Genomic DNA, 26,588 nt, shown 5'->3' with positions numbered 1-26,588 from the left:
TCCCCTCACCTGGAAACGTATTCTCTGTACAAGAGGACAGCATGAAGTCATATGGAAATAGGGTCCCAACTATAGGTTCATTTCCCTTTGCTGTAGGTTGATCTCCTTCTCCAAGACTTTTATCCTCCTCAACAACACAGAGGAGGATAACCAAACATGTATTTCATATGTAGGCCCAGGTCCACAAAGAGTCTTTGGAACATTTACTCCAGACATAGTCACTGAAGATCCAGGCCTAGGCACCTAAGACCCAGTTTTGGCTCCACTGAAATTTGAGATTCAGAAGACTTTCTAAACTCACTCGACACCTAAGGGTAAATGTTACCCCTTCATCTAAGTTCCTGCTTCTGGGCATGTACATTGATGCCTCCATTTACATCTCCCACTTAAGCTGCAGAGCTATCCATGACCTGCGGGAAAATAAGCATTCAGCTGCCTACGTCATGTGAAGGGGCCAGATTGTGATATGCACCCTCAGAGGCTGCCTAGCAGATCAGATCCCATTCAAAATCTGGTAGCAGCAGAACAGAAGGAGGTTGTGGGGCCAACCTTATAACTTTTAGCCCAGCGGTTAGAGCAATCTCCTGGCATATGGGAGACCCACATTCAATTCATAACTGTGTGTACAGTGTATATTTAATACACATAGACACAAATTTTAGCACATAGCCGGAATAACAGGCCAGGAGCTGAGAGGATACCCTGGGGAGAAGGGGAGCAAAATCCTCCTACCACAGGTTCCGGAGATTCCGTCATCTCAATGGTGGAAGAATCCTACAAAGGACACTTATGCAATAAGTGATTCCTTATGTGGGCAGCAATGCTGGATCCAATTCACTACTCTTCTTGCACAGTTTCACTGGGGGAAGGGAAGATATCCTGAATTCCTCAACTTCATTCCACCATCTGCTCACAGCAGAACCATATTGGAAAAGGAAACTGGACTTGACCCTTAATCTGGGGAAAACATCCATAATATTTGCTTGTTTCACCTAATAAATTTACCAGCTATAAACAGGATGGGAATCTGAATTGTTTATTAAAAAAAATGTTGTGACAATTTTTAAAGCTCCAGTTTTATTATAGAATCTGAAATGTGCAATGTTCAAATAGTTTATCCAAGAAACAATTTTAAAAGTTATTACAGATACTTTTTCACCTTCAGATTCTCTATTAACCAATACTACAGTGACAACAGAAGGTAACAGTAAATAATCCAAATGCTTTTTCTACTCTCTTTTATATTTTTGACAGGACTATTATGTGGTTATTTTGTGTCCTACTGAGATGGATGCTCAAGTGAGAAGAGTGTTGCAAATTCCAATGTGGTCTCAAAGAGTTATCTATCTGCAAGGCTCAGTACTGAAAGATCAGGATCTGTTGAGAGCTAAGTAGGCAAAAACTAATATATTTATTTTTCATTTATTTGTTTCAACTCATACTTCTTAAATAAGATTTACAAACAACATGACCCAGATTAGAAAAGAAGTTTGTGCATTTTAGAAGGGTAACATGAGTAAATCTTTGGCATAATTCAGCTTTGTTCCTAACTTTTTTTTTTAAAGCCACTTGTAATCTAACTCTACTTTATTGGACCAAGCTTTTTGTCACTTGTCTCTTCTGTCTCCATTTTAAGAGCAGCATTAAAACAATTCAGAAATAAATCAAATAATTGCTTTTCATGGCAAAATGACTCACCAGTTGATGCACCGACTTGTGGCTGGGTGTTCTCTCTCCATAACCTTGCCAACCAGCTGTCCAGGTCCACTAGCTGTCCCCTTCATCTTGGGCTTGACCTTCTGGCCAGGACACATTTAGTCTCACTCCTTTTGGGATAAATCAGAGTTTAACTCAGTAGTTCCTTTCCCTTGCATCAGTGGCCCAGGTCCAGGCCCAATAACGTTTCTAGCTCCTTGCCTCTGGGATCAGTGATGCTTAGGGGAAATCAGTCACTCTCCCCTAGAGTTCCAGCCTAGGGACACTGAAGCATGTGGTTAAGTTCTGTATTGTCAGAACTCTTGCTTCTTCTCTGGACTACTTTCTCAGTCAGCCCACCATCTCCTCTTAGCAGAGATCTACTGTGGAATCAAGCCCCTGGTCCCAGTTCCCAACATGACAAAGGGAAAAAAAGCTAAACTAATAGAAATGAAGAGCCACACGATCCCTCAAGGGTCCTTTAGCCATCTGTACTACTGCCCCGTCTTGACAGGAAACGTAAAGGAGCTTGGCCCTTGACTGGGCTCCTGTTTGGGAGCTGAAAATGAAAAGTCTGTCCATCTTCCTGGGATGGAGCCCTCTGGTCTGGGCTTCTCCCTTTAAGCCTCCTCCTCAAGCCTGGCATGGTTTACAGGTGTGGCAAGGCAGGGCTGTCTGAGCCTATAGCTGCTTTTTAACCCCTTTCTGTCTTGTGTAGTGTTTTTATACCCTATCATACAGCACTGGATACTGGAAAGCCGATAAGTGGTTTTAGAATTCGCATGAGTGATGATAAGATTCAATGGTGATTATCTGGACAACTGAAGTAAAAAGAAAGGAAGCAAAAGCAAATATTCCCCTTCACATGCTGTACCCATTCTCATTGTTAACCTCATTCAACTGTAAGCAACTCGCTTTACCTAGTTGTGACAGAGTGTTGGGCAACAGCAGCTGTACCAGCACTCTGATCACTTCATCACCAGTTAGTTGCATAGGAGTAAACCTGACTATGATAATTGTGCCTAACTGATAGTATGGGGATGATCTGGAGAGAGCTACAAGGCTAATTAATCCATTAGCTCAGAAAGTAGAAAAGGCGTAGGAAAGAAATGACACGGGGGAGAGATGGCAAGAGAAGTCCCAAGAGCAACTTTTGAGGGAGTGATCTCCTTCCTCTCCTGTCCTTGGTCCACAATGCTGTCAAGTGCCAGGGGAACATTGTAAATAAACCACATGTGGTGTTTACAAGCAGAGAGTCTCCAAGTAGTCTGTATGTGCAGAGAAAGATAGGAAGTGGAAGGCGTGCCCTTTTACATGAGTCTGCTATGCCTCCGTGCCCTCCTCCAACACCTTCCTTACAACAAGCTTCAATAGCAAGACCTATACAGCTATTCTTCCCATCCAGGAAGTGTTAACTGATCCCCCTCCCCCACACACACGAATCAAACAAAACATCAAGACACATGGTATAGATCAGTGCCTGTTGAGTATTCATTGCATCCCATCTCCATTTCTTCCTATTTATGGACTGTTCATGCTTTGTTATTATACCTAATCCATGTAAGCATTTGCAAACTGGTTGATAATACCATCCTAAAAACAAATCACCTCTTTTTTTTTTATTTTAAGTTGAAACTTGATCTGAATTTAATAGACGATTATAGTCCAGACATCACATTTCTTTGGAGTCTTGAGAGGAATGTTTTCTCAAATTTCTATCTCTGATAAAGAGCTAATATTGGATGTTTAAAAGAAAAAAAATAAAAGGTCTGTTCAGAGAGAAGATTGTGCTCCCTTCCTCCCCATAAAAAGATGATATAAAAAAGTTGCCATTTTTTGCTTTCCCATTGATCTTGAGAAAAGATTCTCTAGTGGGATTTAGTTAGCATTTGTTTTACATCTTAGGAAGTGAAAAAGAATCAAAATGCTGTTCTCTGAGCATAATCATATGCATTTAGCCTAGAATAACCTTAATAACCTGAAGCTAGTCAACTGTAGAATTGCACTTTTTTCTGCAGAACATGTAATTGAATGTACCTAAAGATTTTTTTTTAACATGTCCTGAGGGAAACAGCATGGTGGGAATTTAATAGAACATTTAGTATGAAATATAACCCAGTAACTAAGAGGTTGCTATATTTCAGTTCTTTTTATGAAAAACAAGGTACTGAAAAATAACAGATGCTTGGTAAATTTCTCTAGTAAATAAAATATTAGGTAGTTGTTATTTCCTATTATAAAAATAAAATCTAGTTGTCTCATTATCAAAATTTATATATATATTACACAAAAACTATGTTAAAAGAAATTAAGGTTACAAAGTCAAGAACTCAAATGTCAGGGAATGCTGAAATTAAGGTTGCCTTTTCAACCATAATCCAGTCTCCTCCTGCATATGCAAGATGATACAGTCTTTAATTACATGATTACATACCACTATTTCCATGGGACGCCTGTTTTATTCAGTGTACAGAATGGACAGTGGTAAATTATGAGCAATTATCCCATATTTTGTCGTCTGAGTGGTCCCATGTCTTATCTATTGAAAATTCAAACCCTGCTCTTAAGACAGAATTATTTATTTCCTCATGGGTTTTTTTGTGGTATTCATCACTATATTATGTGAGTGCTTCACAAACATTAATCTATCTTCACAAAAACCCATGTTTTGTGAGGCGCTGGTGGTATCTCAATTGTACAAGTGGGGAGCTGAGGAAGAGAGAGATTAAGGTCAAAAGTAGTCACTAATTTTGGGTGCCCAATTTGAGTTGCCTAGATTCTGATTTTTCAGAGTTTTTAGAATTATATAGAATTTTAAATATTCAAGCATGGCACCCATTGCAGTTGCAGTTATGAGTGCTCAGAACTTCTGCAAATCAGCCCCCAAGATCTCAAATTAGGCACCCAGAAAATTAAGAACACAGTGTGACCACCTTCCAAAATTTTTATTAAAATGACTTGTGCAGAATCATATGGGAACTCTATGACAGAGGCAGATATCAAATCAAATTCTGCAGGACAGCATTCAACTGTCTTAACCATGAGACCTTCTTTTTTAATTTTCTTCAGTCACTTCCCTCATTCAGTACACAACTTCCAACTTCATCAACAAAGCAGGGATTCTATAGACAGCCTCCTTCACTACACAACCCTGATTCATCCCCAGAGCAAGTCTATCCTGTTCAATGAGGAAGGCAGGGGTCCTCTGGAAAAATAGTATACGATTATGTACTTTTACTGTACCATAATGCATAGGTGCAGGAGGATGAATTAAGGTTGCATAGGCAGAGATCTGGCCTCCCTTCAAAACACTCATAATATTAAAAAACGGCATTGCATGCTCTGCCACCATGTTACTCGCATGGACAAAAACACCCCAGTACACCATGCTCTCAGACTGTCCATCAGTGCACAAAGGGGTACACCACCTAACCTTACCTGTAGTGCCCATGAAGCTGCCCCATAAATTCATGGATTCACAGGAGTAAGCCAGATATGGAAACTTCACTACAGGATGCCTCGTGCGACACCAGCAACCGTGGTCTTTCTGGTTGGCACAATAGGCTATGTTTGAAGCCAATTTAATTCTGTCATCTCCTAACTTTTGAGTGCTTGAGTTTGCAACTTTAATAAAATGTTTTAGTAACACTGGTGTGTGTGTGTGTAATATCATAGGTTTTTTAAAAAGGCCAACTGAGAATTCAGAAATTTCATCCTGTGCCATCATATTAACACACACGGTTCATCAGCAGGCTTGGAACCTTTAGATTCACCACTCAGTCTTCTGCTGTTTGAGCTAATGGAGTAACTGATAGCTATAGTAAGTTGTCATCCTCTAAATAGAGCAGCACTGGAGAGGGAAAGATACCCACTGGCAAAGTGTGTATATCACAGATATTTGCTGACAGCAGAGACCTGGTGAGACTTAGTAATCTTACAGGATCTGGAAGGGAATGCACTGGAAGTGGGCACCCAGCATGGAAAATTTCAGCCCAGTGGCTAATGTTTTGCAAAGTTGTAAGCAACTGAAAAAGAGGTTTTGTAATGGAAAGTATGAGACAAAAGTAAGAATACACAATGCCACCAGTCCTGCCTATAATTCTAAAAATCTCTGTATTCAGCATGGAAATTCAAATGTGAGTGGCCTATGAAATCTTGTAGTTATGTACCTTAGAAGTGAAACATCTTGAATACTATAGAAACCCTGCTCACACACCTTCACTCAATAGTCTTCACTGCTCTTCAGTTACACATCTGCCTTTCTTTAAAGTAAAAATCATTCACTGAAATGTGATTTTAGTCACAACAATGTTTGAGGAATTGCTTCATTAATAAAGTGCAAATACTTTGATTCATGCGAACATTGCTTTTCATGATTATCCTGTCTGCAAACTTTTATTAACCCACATTTACCCAGGAAACTACAGACCAGTTAGTTTAACTTCTGTGCCAGGGAAAATAATGGAGCAAGTATTTAAGGAAATCATCTGCAAATACTTGGAAGGTGGTAAGGTGATAGGGAATAGCCAGCATGGATTTGTAAAGAACAAATTGTGTCAAACCAATCTGATAGCTTTCTTTGATAGAATAATGAGGCTTGTGGATAAGGGAGAAGTGGTGGATGTGGTATACCTAGACTTTAGTAAGGCACTTGATACGGTCTTGCATGATATTCTTATTGATAAACTAGGCAAATACAATTTAGATGGGACTACTATAAGGTGGGTGCATAACTGGCTGGATATCCCTACTCAGAGAGTAGTTATTAGTGGTTCCCAATCCTGCTGGAAAGGTATAACAAGTGAGGTTCCACAGGGGTCTGTTTTAGGACCATCTCTGTTCAATATCTTCATCAACAACTTAGATGTTGGCATAGAAAGTACGCTTATTAAGTTTGCAGATGGTACCAAACAGTGTGATGCTGTTGCAAAAAAAGGAAACGTGATTCTGGGATGCATTAAAAGGTATGTTGTGAGCAAGACACAAGAAGTCATTCTTCTGCTCTATTCTGCACTGGTTAGGCCTCAGCTGGAGTATTGTGTCCAGTTCGGGGCACCGCATTTCAAGAAAGATGTGGAGAAATTGGAGAGGGTCCAGAGAAGAGCAACAAGAATGATTAATGGTCTTGAGAACATGACTTACGAAGGAAGGCTGAAAGAATTGGGTTTGTTTAGTTTGGAAAAGAGAAGACTGAGAGGGGACATGATAGCAGTTTTCAGGTATCTAAAAGGGTGTCATCAGGAGGAGGGAGAAAACTTGTTCACCTTGGCCTCTAATGATAGAACAAGAAGCAATGGGCTTGAACTGCAGCAAGGGAGATTTAGGTTGGACATTAGGAAAAAGTTCCTAGCTGTCAAGGTAGTTAAACACTGGAATAAATTGCCTAGGGAGGTTGTGGACTCTCCATCCCTGGAGATATTTAAGAGTAGGTTAGATAAATGTCTATTAGGCATGGTCTAGACAGTATTTGGTCCTGCCATGAGGGCAGGGGACTGGACTCGATGACCTCTCAAGGTCCCTTCCAGTCCTAGAATCTATGAATATGGAGCAGAAACAATACCATGTGACTTAAATGACCCATCACATGCCAGGAATAGCCGGTTGCAAATACTGAATTGTTTGCAAACAGCTCATAGGCTGAAAATTGTTCATTCATATAATACAGTCAGACACTAGTCAGATTATTTTCATACATTTGCCAGATTATTTGTTCATAACGAATAATTCAATCAGTTCTCCACGGGACATGATGAATATATTCACCTGGTCAGACAATCCTTTACTACGTGTCCCGGTTTCTATTTAAAAAACCCCCCACAACATTTGTAGATGTCCTCTATCACATTTGATGAAATTAGCTAATTTGCAAGGGGCCAGCACAAGGACAGCACTTAAATCCCCTGGAACTCCTATTTTGAGTAGGTAAATGGGATTTGAAGTAGGGCACAGGTTTTGGGCTGGCTCTAGGTTCAAGGATGAATTTTGCCCTTTGAACAGCAGTCTTTAATGGACAGCAATCCTGTGTTAATCTAATGTCAATATCTAATTGCATTTGCTATTTAACATTTCATCATCAATAAAGAGATATATAATGTGATTATATTTTAAGATGTCCTAGAAAAAAATAATGCCATTATGTAACTGCATTGCAATGAGAAACGGAAACATTCTAATACAATGCAATTAATTTGAAATATTCTCACCCGCATCATTATTCTTCTGAAAATCCACTATTTACCAAACCCTTGAAATGTAACTAGTTTATGATGCAACTTTTATAGATATGTAAATAGACAATATTTAGGAATGTTCTGGGATTTTAAATTCTGAGACTTTGGGACCAGACCAGCAAACACTTACATATATATTTAACTTTGTGTATGTGAGTAATGCTATTGAAAGAGTCCTGTAATGTCATATTGTAAAATCCAGGAAAATGACAAGACTACTTGTGTTAGTAAAATTGAAACACATGAATAAGTGCTTGTGGAACTGAGGCTTTGCTTTGCATTGATATAATTAACATCAGCAAGGTTTGACTGAGTAAGATTTGTAAAATGGTACACATGCCAAATTCTTCTCTATTTCACTTGGTCAAACCCATGAATATTAATGGAGATACACATGATATGAAGCAAAATTTGCCCTATAATGTAGTGTTCAAATCTGTATCCATCATGTACTCTACAGTGGATTTTTTCTTAAATTTAAACAGAGATATATGATCTTTTATCTTTGGTTTTAAAACAGATGTTTTTATGTTCATTTAAGGGAAGTCTGATTTCAAACTGTACATCTGAAAAAATACATTTTTGTTTTGTTATGAGTCATATTGATCTGAAAATCAGAAATTTCTTCAAAAAGCAGTCAGGTTCCAAATTTCTAGCCTCTTAAAACTATATAGCAGATCGAGTCATGAGACTTGCATTCAATTTCCCAGCTTTGCCATTGTGCTTCAGATTTCCCATCTTTAAAATGGAGATTTTTTTCACTCCTCTTTAAAGTGCTTTGAGATAAGTGGAGGAAATGCACTGTAAGAGGACTAAGTATTATCAGTACAATATGAACTTTTCACACATTCTTATTGATAGTGCATATCATTATACCTACAGTAAGAAATTGAGTTATGTACAGAAAAGTATCCTGGTGTATCTGGAGGTGTTAAAGGGACATGACAATGAAAATTCTGTATTATTGTACTCTTAGAGTGAATAGATTGGTTGCACATATCACCTGTTGTACTCATTACACTTAATGCATTTTACCTTGAGTTTAGGCCCCAAACTGCACCTTTTGCTGAGGCACAACTCTCGTTGGTATTACTGAAAGTTGTACTACAAGACTAGAATGATAGGTACCGAGAGCGACTATGTGGTCAAACTCAGAAACAACTGACATTCAGAAAATACATGAAAATAGCTGACTTAAAACTTTGGTCCAATATACTTCTAAGCATCAAGCTATCATTAACTATTAGAAATACAAATTCATAGCAAGAATTTATGCTGTATGACTTGTGCACACTTGGATTGCTGTCACATATGACATGGTGGCTTAAATATAAATATATAACATTTGATAGTTTTTGCTTTTTCCATTTGCTTTTAGAATGGATGATGCTGAGGCCTGTTTCATTCTGAGTAGCCGGTGCGAGGTGGACAGGACAGCAGCGGTAAGTTCTTTAGAAATACTTTGAAGAATCATGTGTATGCTCTTCACACAGTTATTACTATTATGGAGCTCTGTGCAGGAGTAGGTGTTCACCCTTCTGGATCTGACATAAGGATTAGAGGGACGGGGGGCTTATTCTTGTGGGGATCTTATTCTTTGTAAACTACTATGTGTATTATTGCAGCAAACTGGAACCCCAGTTAGGGAGCAGGACCTCATGCACAAACATGGAACAAAAAGGATCCTCTCCCCCAAAAGGATTAGAGTATAAGAAAACTACGGATAAATGTTATAATTCTCCAATTTACACATACACGTTAGACATACAGGGTGAAATCTTGGCAGTAGATTTCAATGGAGACAGGATTGCACTCATTTATAACACAGGATTTAATAGTACATCTCACATACAATTTTATGTAAATTACTGCTTTCTCAGTAAGCAAAGTTGTACAAACAAGAGTTAAGGTCAGATTTATTCAAGAAAATTAGAGAGTTTTAAAATCTTGGCATGTAAACATAAAATATATTTTTCATCCAGTGCAAAATACATTTCTGTGATTTTTTAAAAATTTTGTGTTAAAGGAGTAATATAAAGTATAAGAAATATGAAATATACTGATTCTTTATAATTATATAGACAAAAAAAATCAAGAAATCTTTATTCACAAGAGTTGCTTCAAGTCATACAGAATATCTTACTGAAGTCAATGGGACTATTTGCAATGTTTGGGCTAGAAACCCAATTCTAAGAGTAGCATAAAGTCTTGTGGCACCTTATAGAGTAACAGACGTATTGGAGCATGAGCTTTCGTGGGTGACTACCCACTTAGTTGGATGCATGCATTCACCCACGAAAGCTCATTCTCCAATACATCTGTTAGTCTATAAGGTGCCACAGGACTCTTTGCTGCTTTTACAGATCCAGACTAACATGGCTACCCCTCTGATACAATTCTAAGAGTTATATTCATCCAGTCAGGAAACAGACATATCATATTGCTTATGCTTACACTCAAAAATCAGGTACTCACTGTGAACTGCTTCCAAACAGCTACAAACTAAGAATTATGTATATAAATTATCAGGTGATTAATTTTTAATAACTATTGCATTTGACAAAATGTGGTCGATTCACAAGTAAAAGAGGCTGGATTCCTTGAATAAATCATTCATTATGATTTGTCTGGTAACAATTGTTAATAATGGGAAGTACACATCCACAAAGGGAGATCATTGATAATGTAAACAGATCCAGATTCCCACAAATCTATGATAAAATTAAAAGCATTTCCATAAGAGCTAGAGTGCACTGGAGTAGCGTCCTGCTCTGTTGCTTTGAAAGACCCACTTGAAAACTCCACTAACGGAAGTAAGTTTTATGATCACATCTTACTACCTTCCCACACACCTCCATCCTAAAGTACAATACTGTTAGTAGTTTTTGCTCAAGAGGGTCTCAGGCTGCAGAGGATAGTTCACTTAGGTTTGAGCATTTGTGGAGTTAAATTAGGAATCTTACATATTAACAGAGGAAATCAAGCCAGTTTTTGTAATTTGCTAGTGCACATGGTTATAATTTTCAGTAAATTCAATTAAACTTTTCCTCACCTTTTTAACAAAATCATTTTTATATACAGATGTATAAACAAAGAAACATGCCTAGATAAACTAAGTGTTAGATGTAAAAATCTAAGAAATTTAGCTATACTTGACCCAGATTGTAATATTGTATAATCTACCTCTCAAGCTACTGATCTCATTCTAGGCAATAAAAAGTGGTGATGAATTTTCCAAGTGTTCTCCCATCCTTCATGTTTAACACAGAAACTTTTAAGGTTTTGCATAAAGCTATAGAGTATATTCAATAAATAAATAAGTCTCTAATCCAATCATCATAACCATTATCTCAGCCTTCCAATCCAGTTACTCCCCACCTTAAACATGTCACTTTTCAGGCAATGTTATCAGGGACAGAGCAGCAGCACCAGGGAAGGAAAGATAAAGGAACCAATAAAGCTGTAGGTCAGAAGAAGAAAAGATGATCTCCTGGAGTGGAATATATGCTCCCTTAGCTGCAGATTTTAGTGGGGCAATTGTTCATTTGTACTAAGACACCTTAGAAGGTGTTTGAATATGCTTAAAAAGTTATGTTAATTCAAAGCAAAGCAAAGCAAAGGGCCAGATGCTCAGCTGGTGTAAATGGACATGAGTGAATTGACATCAGTGAAAAATGTGAGCATCTGGACCTAGGCGCCTACCAGGACATTCCCAAAACTGATGTCATCATCTAACATTTGATACCTCCAAAAAGGGCCTTCATAATACGTTACAAAATCTTGAGAACACAGCAGCAAAAGGTACTGGAAGGTCAATCAAATAGTATGCTTCAACTAGAGCAGGCACTCAGAATTTGCCATGCTGCAGTGACTGAGATATTGTGGCATCTCCTCTTCAAAGTCCACGCAGATGCTATCGTTACTACAAGTACCTGGGTAAATTCATACTTGTTGAATTGTTAATGGTACCTTCTACTGATAGCAATCCAAAACCTACTAGTAACCAAAATAACCTAAATTTAACCACCTGATCCAGAATAATAACTTTGCAAATAGAGGGTTTGATTCACCCCTGTTTGTGCAGGAGGTTGCAACTTGCACCTTTCTGCAACGGTATGGGCAGCTACACTGCAGGAGATATTCACCCTGATGAAGGAAAAGCAGTGTAAATGTTATCTTCCCCAACATTTCTACCAGGAAAGGACAGCTTTAGACTATATTCAGAACTCCATAGGAGGCTGTCTAGGGGAACATGCTGGACATGTAGTCCTTTATCCATTCCAGCCAGCACTGGCCACTTTGGGGCTGCAGAGGCATCTTGGAGTGTTGGAACCCCTCCAAGCAGACTTTCTACTACAGTCTCCATTCTGTGCTTACAGTACTAGCTATGCCACTCTCAGAAGAGATGCTGACAACACAGATTTACAAATATATTCAGAGCAGCCAGCATTCAAAAAGGCAAATACTATTGAAGAAATGTTCCTGTTACCTTTTGCTATTGGGGATCTGAATGCCTTGTTGGAATGTGCGCTGGGTCACTGCTAACCCTGGTGGCTAATGGCAATGTAGTGTCTCCCTTCACAGTGATAAAGGGGAATCAGTTGTGCTCCCCTTTCCTGTTACCTTGATTTTTTTTACATATTGCTATAAAGACTTTTTTCTCCCTATAACCAGTGCCTAAGGGGAAGGGCCTTGTCGTGGCGGCACTGCTTATACTAACGCTTCCCCATTTTGGTGGTAGAGTACTCACTATGTGTATTGGTTAGTCCTGCACTCAGATAGTTCTTCAGTAGAATTGCCCTGCTCTTGAGTTCAATTCCTGCCCTTAAACTGGGCTGTTCTACTCAGTAACTATGACTCTGTCCCAATGGCAGTCTTGCCTTTATTCTTCCCATACCATCAGAGAAAGTTTTCTTGACCAATGCTCACTTATTAAGGGCAGCATTTTTCTTCCATTGTAGACTGTGGGCCCGATTCTATACTGACCTGCAACTTTTGTAGATGTTTGTGACTGAAAATTGTCATCACCATTCTGATCTGGTAGCAGTTTTGCATGGGTGTAAATGTCTATATGAAGGGCATGGCCCATAGAGTCTCTCTCTCTTTTCTCCTCAAATACACTAAGATTTAGTTTTTCCACTCCCAACCCCTCCATGCACACTTCTTTGCCGTTCCTACCTTTATGGAAACCAGAACAACTTTGGTTGAAGGGTGGACAAGAGGGAGGGTGAGGGATAAAACATGCAGAGGGGATACGAGAACAGAAATTAGGCAGCTGAATCTCAGCGATCAAAATGGAATTTAAAACTCAAAAAAGGATATATTTTATGGCTGAATTTGAGAAAGCTTGAACCTACCAAAGCCAGTTCCCTGTTTCATCATCAATAAGTTCACGGTTTAAGAATGGCTAAGCTGGTTTGGTTTCAGAGTGCACCCTGACACTTTATCTTATAGACAAAACTGATTTTAAACTGCAACACTTGAGTAGTGCACTGGACTGGTAGAAATGCCATTGCTTAGCTACTCTTATGCCTCTAATTTTCCACCTGCACAATAGTCAAAGATCCATTCAAGAGCATACAAATATTTTAAGTACACAAACTGGGCATCTCTACAAAACGTAAGTGCCCCTGTTTCAGCCACCTGACCAAAATGCACATCGTAACTCAGACCAAAGTGGTTCCTCTCCCCTCAGCCCAAAGCTTGTGTTGGCTCTGACTAGTCAGTGATTCTACTCATTTGTTATGACTGTTGTTGGCTGGCAAGAGGCTGCCATTGCCTGCTACTTCAATAGGTCCATGGATTGCAGACTCAGGATTTGTGTTGGGCCTGATCCATGGACTACCACTAGAGCTTAGGAGGGGAGCAGCAAGATAACAGGTGACTTCAATGGGGCCACAAGCCACTTTTCTTACTCCCTAGCAGAAGTGGGAGCTTCCTGTCGTGCGGGCAGGCATTTCTCAACTTTCCAGACCCCCTTTTAGTTATCGTATCTCTTCTCTGGTAAAGGATGCTATTTGTTCAGGCCAAGAAGTGACATGGAGAAGAGCATCTTTTGGAGTCTAACTCTTTTCCCTGTGGCAGCAGATTGCCCTCTGTGACAATTACTGAACAGACTCTTCAGGTTTCCTACAGTCACTGAATTATTATGTGAGCACTTCACTCATTATGTTAGATACCACGACTATAACAGATGTCATGTAAAAACAAATTATAAACAATTTTGTTCTGAACAACTGTAAAATTGAGATTTTTATGTATTTATTTTTTAAATTGTACAAATCTTTTCTACAGTCTACAAAAATATGTGGCTATACAAAGCATTTAGAAGTTCACAGATGAGATTGCAGGAGTCAAGGTTGGTGTAATTTACACCCTCTTTTAACTCCCTCAGTCGGTATATTAAACCACCTTAGATTTACACTCAGTAACCAGACAATATCTCCTTACACAACACTTCTGACTTTAATATACTGTGTATTAGTAGGTGTCACTCATTTATTAAAAATAGATGTGCAGCAAATGCAGTAACAGGAGGGTTTAAAAGGCACTAACAAGAGGGTTTAAAAATGTGTTAGTTAAAGCAGGCTTCTTGGGGCATATATTACCCCAGCTTAGCCCCCTTTAGACTCTTCCTAAGTTGCATTTGGATTTTCCCCACACTGGTAACAAACTGAATGACACAAATCATATGTGTGTAACAAGAACAAGAGCAATGTGTGCCATGAGGGCAGGTTGAGTTAATGCATTTGCACAGAGGTGATCTTGTAATGAATACTTGAATGTATTACACAAGTAAGTTTATAAATATTTTTCAAGGTGAACCTCTGTACTGTCAGAATCACAAAGAGAATATTAAAAAAGGAGCTATAGCATGTAGTGGTATAACAAGTGTGGCAACACGTTCTGCAAATGTTAAAATTGAAATAGATTTTAACTTTTAAAAGTTTGTCCCTTTTCTTTATATGAATAATCTATTGGTGTTTTACATTTAGGACAACGTGTTTTTATTTAAAATGTCTGTCTTTAATAAAAATTTATTGTTTTCTACAAAAAAAAAAAAAGAAAAAAAACACACTATGCTCACTATAGCTCCTGACAGCTTTAAGCAACTAGAAGGAAATAATATTAAAACAGAGGAAATTAAAAAATGGAAAGAAAATATTTGGAATAATCTTTGGAAGAAAAAAAAATATGATTGTTGTGTATAACAAAAGTTAACATTGGCTGGTATGCTTTCCATCTGTCCTGGGAAATTTTATCTAACTCATGAGAATAACACTAATGCATTAGAACTGGAATACATTTTTGTAGTAAATCTAATCTACATCATTTATTTAATTATATTAAACATGGGCAAGGAAATAATTTGCGTCTAATGTATTAGTAGCAGTTTAAAATTCATTTAGGCAAATCCTCATCCCTACCCACAACCTAAGTAAACAAGCTGTGTGTATATTGCCATGCAAGAGGTGAGGAAAAAGGAATCCTCCTATCAAAGGGGCAATGACTGAAGGCTGCATTATCCCTTACAACTGTTGTTCTATCCCTCCATAAAAGATTAGCTAGGGGATCTACAGCTACATAGATTTTCCAGCCTTGGCCCATATCTTCCTCCAAACCATTCATACATGCTGGGGTGTGAAATAATCTCTTCCTGTCCAAGCATCTATTTTACTGTTTTCAGGGCCTTCTGTGATCATTGCAGTGGATTAGAGCATCATTTCATTAATGAGACAAAACAGTGAGAATGTGGATCCTGCATGGCATGGAAAGTCACCTACTATAGGAAAAGGAATTAATTTAGCCTGCTAGATGTCTTTGCAAACTAAAAGGAATGCTTACAGCGTAGTGCTTAGCTGAGGTGGAACTTCCTAGACCACATTAAAGCTAGACTTTAAAGGGAGCTCCACATACAATTTCTTGAAGATCAGTCTTCCTTACATCTTATTGAGAGTTAACGCAACACAAACACAATTTATGAACAAATCTGCCTCACCTCCCTGAAAATGTCTGTCATGTTATTCTAGTACTTCACAGAAAGCATATGTGGTACTGCCTCAATTGACATTACAGTGCAGTGGTCTGAAGATATCAATTACACACTATTTCAGGCAGAGATTTTCCCTTGTGATCCAGTCTGAAAGCTTTTCTTGCTGATGACATTGCAAATGTAATAACTCATTCTTTTCATTCTCTAATAGCACCAATTTCATGACTAGGCATGGCCACAGAATTGGTTCCTGTGCTCTGCTCTCAGTTATTTTTTGTTTGGAAATAAATGAAAATTGATATGTTCTTCTAAGGCTAAATGTGTTGAATTTAACAATAGTTCATGAAATTGAATATATGAATCTATTAATACTTATTTCATGATGTGCAATAATGAAACAGTTCTTGCTGAGAGCAATTCATCCTTAAAAAATGTAAAATATAATAGATGTCTTGGAAATTTACTGGCATTCTTGGTCTATAATTAAACTCTACCATTATATCTACACATTTTTATAGTTTCTCAAAAAAGTGACAGATTAGGTCTGTTGTGGCTCATAAACCTTGGGATTTAACATGGTTAACTCCAAACCTTTTAATCTCATTCAAATGCTGGGACTCAATTAAATGGTATGGTTTCAGAAACAGGAGTATTATGATGTGCTTGATCATTCAGTTAAATTAATTGATTTTCACACACTAATTATGTTGCTAAAACAGAGTTGTTTCACACAAACCAAACCAAAAACCCAACCCCACCACATTTCTTAGTTTTCTATGATGCAGAACTAACAGGAAACAGTGTTTCAATACGTACATCTTTGATAAAAATGAGTTAAATTTGAATTATTTTCAGAGATTACTGGAAACTGACCCCCAATAAGAAATAGAATTTCATTATTTCCTGGGTAATGGGGGATTTTTACCTTTGGGTATATTTTCCAAAATTGTAATCAGCAACATTAAGCTTGGGTGTGTGTTAAAAGAATAATCTACCTATTTCCAGGTTAAATCAAAAATGCAGAATTACCATCAAGTGCTACTAGGATCTCTGGATGTATTTAAAATCTAGGGCCTTATATTAAATAACTTTTTAAAATCATTAGTATCATCATATTCCTTACAATGGCACTTCAGGACATTTTATTTGTATACACTTCTCCTTTGAGCTAAGTATGATGCAGTAAGTATAATGGAAGGACACAGATATAAAAGAACAAAGAATAATATTCATCAAGTAAAAGTAGCCAGTCAACAACTTGTGGTTGCAAGGGAGAACTTGTGTAAGTGACTGCAGACTGTCTTGCTTTGCAGTGCAAGAGGAAGGAGAACATGGGGGAGTAAGACTGCTTCCTGCTTCCATTCCCACTCTGCACAAGCAACATAGAATAGCTTCCATAGGGCTTAGTTAAGGGAGGAGAAATAGGCATGGAGGCAGCATGCCCTCTTCCATGCCCTTCAAAACTCCAGGCCTCAGGCAGAGGCTCACCTCTGTATAAGGAAACAGATGAGCATAGACTTTTACTTATATTATAAAGGACCATTAACATTTAGCATAAATGTGGACTTTAAAAAAAAATTCCATGTTTATAAGTGATCTGTTTATTTTTCCTGTGCTGTCATCTTCAGTCATGGCTTTTTCTTCCAGATGCTACAATGATGGTGGCGATATAAATGATTACATAGATTAGATTTCTGTACAAATCTAAATGGCAACCTGGCAGTGTCCATGACCCCATCATACAGTATAGCACTAGAAAATAAATAAATGTATACAATCAGCAAGTGTTATATAATTTGAAAGTGACTTATCTGAAATGGAGCCATCAGATAGCTCAGCAGCTAGGAGGGCTTTTTTTACGTTTGATTTAACAAAAGGATTACTTGAATTCCATTGTCATTACATTGTATTTCCTATTTTATTCTAGGATCATCAAACCATTTTAAGAGCCTGGGCAGTTAAAGACTTTGCTCCAAAATGTCCTTTATATGTACAAATATTAAAACCCGAAAATAAATTCCACATCAAGTTTGCAGGTAAGCTTCAGATTTCCGTGACTTAAAAAGTTTGTCTGTATTCTCTGGAAGCTTGTTTTGTCTGTAAACGTTGTACAACATTGTATAACTTGCTCCTACCCAAAGTCATTCCAAACAGAAATCTGCTTCCCCCTTGCTGCCATGTATGGAGATGTAGCCCTTTGCTCAACGTCAACATGCTGTACTGGTAACACCGAAGCTGTTAGAAGGGTTGGTCTGTACCCTCTCCATGTGTAAAGAAAACACATAAATACAAAGCCTCAGGCTCAGAAACATAACAGAATAATATTGGTTACACTTTATATTAAGGCTCCATTCATAAACATTTAATAAAAAATTAATAAATGATTAATATATGTTTTTAACAAATGATTAATCTATTGTAAGCTTCCTTATAGCCATGGCTCCTAACCATTTATAACACCTTCTATAGATGTACTTATAAATAGGGCTATCTGGAAAAAAGTTTCCCAGAAAGTTTTAGACTACAAAAAATTGGATATTCCCATGAGATTTTTCTAAATAGAAGTGTAATTTCATTTACTTTGAAAATAATACATTGACATTAAATTGTTTCAAAATGTTGAAATGAAGGAATTTGTTTTATTCTGAAATGATTCTAATATTTTTTTCATTTTGAATTTTCCATTCAAAAAATTGAAAAATTCTGTCAAAATTGACAATGAGAACAAAGTCTAATGTGGCCAAATGATAGTGTTCTGCACTGATAGAACATCTTATCTTTCAGGTGATGTTGCACCTCACATTTCTAAAAAGTCTCTTTGAGCAAATTGAGAAATGCCATTAATGTCCCCTGAAGAGAGTCCTGTTCGAACTTCTTTGGCTAGAAACATTGTAGACGAGACATAGGAGCTCATGAATTCATATTTATTTAAGGATGAAAGGAGAGAGGACTGACAAGATCCTCCAGATTCCATCACGTAAATGGAAGTCCATCTAGGTGAAAAATTGAAGTGGTAGACTGACAATGGCAGGGAGATGCAGCATGTTTCTCAGTTAGATCATTGATAAAATAAATGATATCAATTCAAGCGGATGTAATGGCATGAGGACAAAAAGGACAGGGAAGGACTGTAAGTGACTTATTTATAACAATATCTTGGACCCATATTAAATATAAAATGCATCAAGGTGCATATTAATATGCGATCTATAGTGTCCTATTATTAACCTGAAGCATTAATAAAAACATCATGAGAAAACTAGGGTGCTGCTCTTTTTCTGAGTGAGAGACAAAAAAGTGCTATTTTTTCCAGTTCATATATGTACTTCCTGTAGTTTTCACAACTTTCACTCTGATTAGGGTGACCAGATAGCAACTGAAAAAACAGGACCGGGGGGAGGGGGAGGGGAAAGATGGTAACAGGCTCCTAAATAAGAAAAAGTCCCAAAAAACGGGACTGTTTCTTTAAAAATGGGACATCTGGTCACCCTAACTCTGATGAATGCAGCTTACCCAACTTCATGTTAATTCTGTCCCATTTAATTGCTTTAAGGAAATACCACTGTTTCCTTAAATGTATGTATGTGTACGTATATACACCACTACCTCGATATAATGCCACCCGATACAACACAAATTTGAATATAACGCGGTAAAGCAGTGCTCCGGGGGCTGGGCGAGCAGGGCTGCGCACTCTGGTGGATCAAAGCAAATTCAATAAAGCATAGTTTCACCTATAACACAGGAAGATTTTTTGGCTTCCAAGGACAGCGTGATATCAAGGGAGAGAGAGAGACCAAACAAAACCATTTACAGAGGATATATATATATATATATATATATATATATATATATATATATATATGTAATCATTGTAAACTGCTTCTCTAGCAGTATATATAGACACCTTTATCATGTTGAAAGTTCCCTTATGGTGCAGGAAAAAACACTTGACTATGTTGCAAAACTTTGTGTGTAAATTTAAAGCAAAAATAAAGCTCTCCCTTCCCTCTCCATGGTGACATGAAAGTTCAATTTCCTTTAAGAAAATATCAGTATTTTGAGATCTGAAAAGACTGCTGTTTCATGCAAAATGCACAAAAGCGCTATGGGAGAAAATTATTCTATTTCATCATTCTAGAAATCTGATGAAAAACCAAATTTCACCAAATACACAACTCTAGATGCAGAAAAAAAACCAATAAAAAACCATTTAAGGGCACTAGTTAAAGTTCTATTAACAAAAAAAGTTCCTGAATTTTGCCCTATACTGGAAAGAAGGGAAAGTCATAAACAACACTCCAAGACTATAAAATAAATAAGATTAAGCTATAACTATGAGACTATAACACAGGTAATAAGGCTTACTCATGATGACAAGAAAACAATGGGATTATCATCTGTTCTTTTTTTACATTGTAACTTCAATTGGGTAACTTGTTTCTGATGGTATTTCCTCTAGGATACGTCTGCTTTTCCATATGTGCTGTGTACATAGCAACTTATGACTAATGACTCAAAAGAGTGAGCTTGCAGAACAGAGACACTTCAGAGACTCCACAACTTCTATTTAGGCTAAACCCCATACTGATAATTTGGACCATACAATCATCTCAGAACCCAAATGCCTGTTGTGCTGCTAGTGTCTGAACTTAAACCGACATGCAATAAGTTATATTTTGTAGGCCCTGCACTGGGCAGAAGGAGCCAATCTTTTCTGAACCACTTAAGCCTCTCTCTAATATTTACCATACAGAAAGCAGTGCTATATAATTTTAAATTTATACAGTGCCTTTTATCTCAGGAACATTTATGAATTATGCACTTATCCATTGACAACACATGCCCATCTCTTGTGTGAAACACAGCAACTCTAATTCCACATAGCCACATTGCACGACAGTTTAGAAATACAGAATACAGTGTCATTCTATGGGAGAATTTAAGCTCAGTAGTGTAATCACAACATAATAATTATATTACTTTGAATGTGGCCAGGTCACCAACCTGACATCACCACCCACAACCATGGGATCATTATTTACAACAAATGGTCAGATCCTTGGCTTTATGTCTCATTCCAGTGACAACTACTTCAGCAATGCAGTGCCCTGGAACAGCTTCTTAGGTCAGCGTGATTCAAAGAAATGCGGCAGCAATAGAATCAGCAGAAACTGCCTGTGGCTCCTACATATACCTTAGTGGCCTCTACTCTCTAATGCAGACCAATCCTACTTAGCTCTGAGAGATGAGTAGGAAGGGGTATGGCTATAGGGCCACAAGCAGTTCTAGTGAACTTCTCTAGAAAAAAAAAAAAAAGCTATCCTTCTGAACATACTCACTTTCCTACATACTTTTCTAATCTTGATACAGGGCAGTTCCAATATTACCTCATTGCAAAAACCTTTCAAATTTGATCAGGCCTGATATTGTACCATATTTCTTCCTTTAAATGATGACTCCTTTCTTCTGGAAGTTTACTGAACCAATATTATGCATTTTTCTGTGCCTGAAATCTTCAGTAACAATTTTACATATGAGCATAGAATACATAACTTACATAAATCAGTTTCTGACCTTTAAGAAAGGAAACAAAGTACTATATAAAATACTTCAAACTGAGGATTAGTTATTGCTTCAATTCTTTTGCATACTCCAAAAATATTGAAAAATCACTCTCCATTATTGCTTAGATTATTAATTATTGACGGCAAAAGAAGGAGAATACTGCTCCATATTTTGGCTTCAAAGGAGACCTGCCCAGTATAAGGATCTGCCCACTCATATGAATTTGTAGGGCCCTATACTTATAATGAATCTAACAGCTGCATATGTTACAGAGTTTTTAGCATCCATGGGCAGGCAAAATATGTAGATGCAGTAATTGAAAGGTTTTCTGTTTCATTGCTCTTGACCCTTTATGTATCCTCTCCTGAAATACTGTTTGTTAATTTCCCAAGTGAATCCCTGCCCCTCCTGCAGTAATAATAAACTAGAAGATCCATTTTTCTTTCTCCCTCAGACATAGACTGTGCTATATTAGGCCACTACCTTTAATGCACCCAATTGATCCTGCATTTAAGTTCAAATCTGAAAAGAAAGTGAGATTATCCATGACAGAAAAGCATCAATACCTGTGTTTCAGGGGTGCGGTAAATAGAACATTTCTGCTTTTGTGTTTAACTTGCATCCACTTTTTTAGTAGTATATGAATCTCCTTTACCTATTCAGAATTTTATAAACACCATTCCAGTTACAGAGATACAGCCTAATGAAGCATTTTATCATTCTCTATACAAAATGCAATGTTGAATTACCTTGGATTGGCCAAGTCTTATGTTAAAGCTGCAGTGGCTTATTGGGAAGGAACAGAGTCCAAGCTCACTGAAATTGATATGGAGTGCATGTGATGATTAATCTATCAAATATAAGATAAAAATGAGCAGCAGAAGCTCTGTAGCAGGAAGGCAATTGTTCACTTTGTGAATGGATGCTTGACTGCAGGTCTGGTGTGGGTAACTTTCACTTGCAAAATTTACAAAAGTTTCCTCAGAAGTTGTGCTAGATCAGGGGTCTCAAACTCAAATGACCACGAGGGCCACATGATGACTAGTACATTGGCCCGAGGGCCGCATTACTGATACCTCTGCCACATTGCCCTCAGCCCCGTCCCCACTCCACCCCTTTCATGAAGTCCCACCCCATCCCACCTCTTCCTTGCCCCCATTCCAACCCCTTCCCTGAAATCCCCACCCCAACTCCGCCCCCTCTCTGTTGCCAAGGGGTGCAGGAGGGGTGTGGCAGGTGGTCAGGGCAGGGAGTTGGGGTGTGGGGTACAGAAGGGATGAGGGGTGTGGCAGAGGGTCAGGGCAGAGGGTTGCGGTGCAGGAGGGGTGTGGCGGGGGGTCAGGACAGGGGGTTGGGGTGCAGGAGGGATGTGGCAGGTGATTCAGGGCAGGTGGCTCAGGGAAGGGGGTTGGGTTCAGGATGGGTGCGGGGTGCAGCAGGGGGCTCAGGGCAGGGGGTCAAGGTGTGGCAGGGGGCTCAGGGCAGGGGGTTGGGGTGCAGGAGAGCTGTGGAAGGGGGTCAGGGTTCAGGGTGCGACAAGGGGCTCAGGGCAGGGGGTTCGACTGCAGCAGGGGTTCGGGGTCTGGCCCGATGTGCACCGGGGGCAGGGCAGGCCCCCTGTCTGCCTGCCCTGCCCCCACTCTGCTCTGGGAAGCAGTTGAAACGTGGGGGAGCAGGGGCACAGGAGTGTGTGTGTTGCTGTTGCTTCAGGCACAACCCCCAGTATCTACCATTGGCCGGGAATGGGGAACTGCGGCCAATGGGAGGTGCTCGGGGTTGTACCTGAAGCAACATCAACACACACACCCCCTGTGCCTCTTGTCCCCCAGGTTCCGTCCACTTCGCGGAGCAGCGTGGGGACAGGGCAGGCAGGTAGGGAGCCTGCCCTGCCCCCGGTGTGCGTCGGGCCGGAGCTACTCTAGGTAAATACTGGGGGAGGGTAAGGGGGCCACGAGGAGCTTTCGGGCCACAAAAAATAACCTCATGGGCCGGTCCACGTGTTTGAGACCATTGTGCTAGATATAGGACATTATTCTCATACACCTGATGCTAGAACCACATAGCAGTGTTTTGAGTGCATATTGTCTTTCAAGAACATTAGAGCTGGTATAACTCATAGCAATGGGCTGCCACTAGAGTTTGTCAGGACATTTTTGTCCAATCTGGGAAATGGACATTTGTCAAAAAGTTTTATCTAGTCCAGGATAGAATTTATGATCAAAGCCAGAGAGAGAGCTCAAAATAGTCAATAAACTAGTGGTTGGGGAATGTACCTGGAATGTGGGAACCCTTTCTCAGTCTCACTGGCTTGTATAAATAATTCTGGATACAGACTGTGTAGCCTGGCACTCACCATGGGATTTTGGGGCCCCAGGGTCATGTCCCTGCTCAGAATCAGGCAAAACAAAGCTGGGTCTCCCACTTTGCAAGTGAGTGCCCTAACCACTGGAGTGAGTCTCTCTCTCTCTCTCAAAAAAGATTCAGATGATCTTATTTTTGGTCTGATGTGGAATAAAAAATTCAGAAACATCAAATTATTTTGCAAAATGGAAAATTCCTTTTTTGCCAAAATGTTTACATTTTCTGCCAGAAAAGCCAAAAGAGGAGATTTCATTTCAGGTTGATTTGACTGAATGGAAATATTTTGGTTTGTTGGAACAACATAAAATGTTTTGTTTTGAGTGAGTTCAACATTTTTCTATGGTGACACATTGCATCATAGGAATTACAGTCTGGATGCTTGATGCCCATTGCCCATGGGCCAGGCTGCTTGGCTGGACTACGTCTCCTGTAACAATGAAGTCTCCACTCTGACCAAGTGTGAGGGGCATACCTGTAGCTGCATCATGGCAATAGTAGTCCAGCTAGGGATCCTAGCCCATAGAGGAGAATAGAGGCATTAGGAATGTGAACTACAACGTTCAGGAAGCCAAGTGCCGCCATAGGGAAATGTAGTTGTATGTTGAAATGGCTCAAAATGAGAGGTTTCAATTTTTAAGACCTTTTTGAATGTCTCATTCAATGAATTCTTCTTATATGTCTATTTGCAATCCCAATTAAGGATGAAAACAATAGTTGAACTATCAGGATTTCCTGCAGGATGGAAGTTCAGATTTGGACTCCTCATCCAGGCTATTCCTCCAGGCTGCAGTACCTGTGCTTCCCAGAGTAGAGAGACTGCAATTCTGCTTAACCCTTGGCACAGGCATCACAAGGGAGGAGAGTCCTTCTCCTTCCCCCCACAGCACAGTCACATCATGGGCCAGACATAATCTAGCCCAGAAGCATAGAGAAAAATAGTTTGTCCCTCTTATAAGGTGAATGTATTATTAAACTCAGTTTTTCCCTATCCATGTGCAATAGCAAGACAAGCTTGAAATTACAGTCCATATCCTCATGTTCCAAACAGCTAGAGGGAAAAGAGTATTTGCATAATTCAGAGTTATTCTGATAATAAATAAAACACAGATTGTTTAGCACTGAAAAAGGGGAGCTGAGGAGAGGAATGCAAGAAGCATAGATTCAACTGAGAGAGGACAAGGAGGAGACAAGGAAGTTAGTCTAAATAATGCTGCCATTCCTACTAAAGACAGCAGATTTTTAAAACAAACTTTAAATCTTCCTACAACTCCTCCCACATTTCTCCACAACACGTGAAAGTATTTTAGTGTAACCATCTTTATATTATGTGTAATGGGGTTGGTACCCACCTCTCACAAGTGCCCCCTTTCTCTGGTGGATATGCCTGCAAACAGTTATTTTCCAGGGAAAGCCTCTGCCTCTTGCAGGCAGCCCACTACTGTTCGTTGGGTGAGAGCCTGCTTTTGTTGTTTTGGTCTTACATCAGGGTGGCACCCCACCTCTCTCAAGCACCCCCCAGTTGATGGTTCTCTCAGTGGGTCTTCAGCAAATCAGCCCTCCTACAGAGCTGCATACACTGTCCCTCCTTTCTGGGTTCTTGTCACGGCCCCAGTATGGGGCTGTAGCTCTTAGGTTTGTTCCCAGAGGCACTGCCTTTTTCAACCACTCACCTGGGGTCAATCTCAGTACCCCTCAGCTGGCATCCTCTTCAGCAGCCCTCTCAGAGCTCAGTCTGCAACCAGACCAGCACGGCCCATCTTGGTACCCTCATCTGGTCTAGCCATGTTCTGTGGTCAGTTTCCCATGCTCTGCCTGCCTGCAATGACCATTCAATGGTCCTGCTGCTCATCTAGCCAGCCAGGCACCCCGTGCCTCATCATCAAGCTCCATACAGCAACCAAAGGCTCTGCTCCTTGCTTTTTATCTGGCCCTTCCGGCCCCTTAGTGGTTGCTCCAGCAGCCCTTCTGATTGGCTGCTCCTCTGTAGCCACTCTAGGCTGCCTGGAGCACTTCTCCCTGCTCTGTTCTGGGGAAGGGTGGTGAGGCCTCCAACTGGGGGCCCCCAGACCTAGTCCACCCTGCCCCACCATGCTGTGCATCATTTCCATAAATGAACTGCAAATGGCAAAAAAAGGGTCCACATTAGACTCTTTAAACACATATTACTGGAATAAATCCTGAGTATTTGCACTTAACCACATGTGGGATTGTTTTAGACTGAGGCTCTGCTTTATATCAGAATATATTAGATTCAGACCCTATATTCTTTTATCAAATTGATGAGGAGTGGAGTAGTGATGTTTTATTATGTAGTTTGGAAATGAGAAATTATGAACAATGAATGAGAATAAGGATGCTAATGACAGTAATTATACTTCGGTATAATCTTTCATCTGTTGTTCTCAAATTACTTTATAAATAAGAATTTGTGAAACTTCAAAAACACTCATGAAGTAGGTAGGTGGTTATCATCCCTATTTTACTAATGCATAGAGGCACAGAAAGCTCAAGTGGTTTATCCAAGGTCACTGTTAGTCAGTGGCAAGGCTGTGAATAGTATAGAGAGTCATGATTCCCCATCCCCTGCTTTAATCACAGGAGAATATTCCCTACAGAAAACTTTAGAACAAGAATGATTGATGATCTTTAGCATCAGTCTGTTTTGTCCAATTTTCTCAAGCAACATTATCAAAAAACTGCCAGCTCTCTCTTTTTGTACACCCTATAAAAACATATGCTAA

General features: G+C 39.2%; 1 protein-coding gene across 8 annotated transcripts in view; it reads left to right on the top strand.

Moving 5' to 3' along the window:
- KCNT2 (potassium sodium-activated channel subfamily T member 2) overlaps positions 1 to 26,588 on the top strand; it is a 282,967-nt gene that overhangs the window by 144,365 nt on the left and 112,014 nt on the right. For all 8 annotated transcript variants that reach the window (XM_050961381.1, XM_050961380.1, XM_050961379.1 and 5 more), the window contains exons 12-14: positions 1,255 to 1,391; positions 9,304 to 9,367; positions 17,846 to 17,954. In XM_050961381.1, the coding sequence (XP_050817338.1) occupies positions 1,255 to 1,391; positions 9,304 to 9,367; positions 17,846 to 17,954 (310 nt within the window). The remainder of the gene's footprint in view (positions 1 to 1,254; positions 1,392 to 9,303; positions 9,368 to 17,845; positions 17,955 to 26,588) is intronic.

The sequence above is a fragment of the Gopherus flavomarginatus genome, chromosome 7 (assembly GCF_025201925.1).
Source record: "Gopherus flavomarginatus isolate rGopFla2 chromosome 7, rGopFla2.mat.asm, whole genome shotgun sequence".
Lineage (NCBI taxonomy): Eukaryota > Metazoa > Chordata > Testudines > Testudinidae > Gopherus > Gopherus flavomarginatus.
This window is presented reverse-complemented; position numbering and strand designations above follow the sequence as displayed.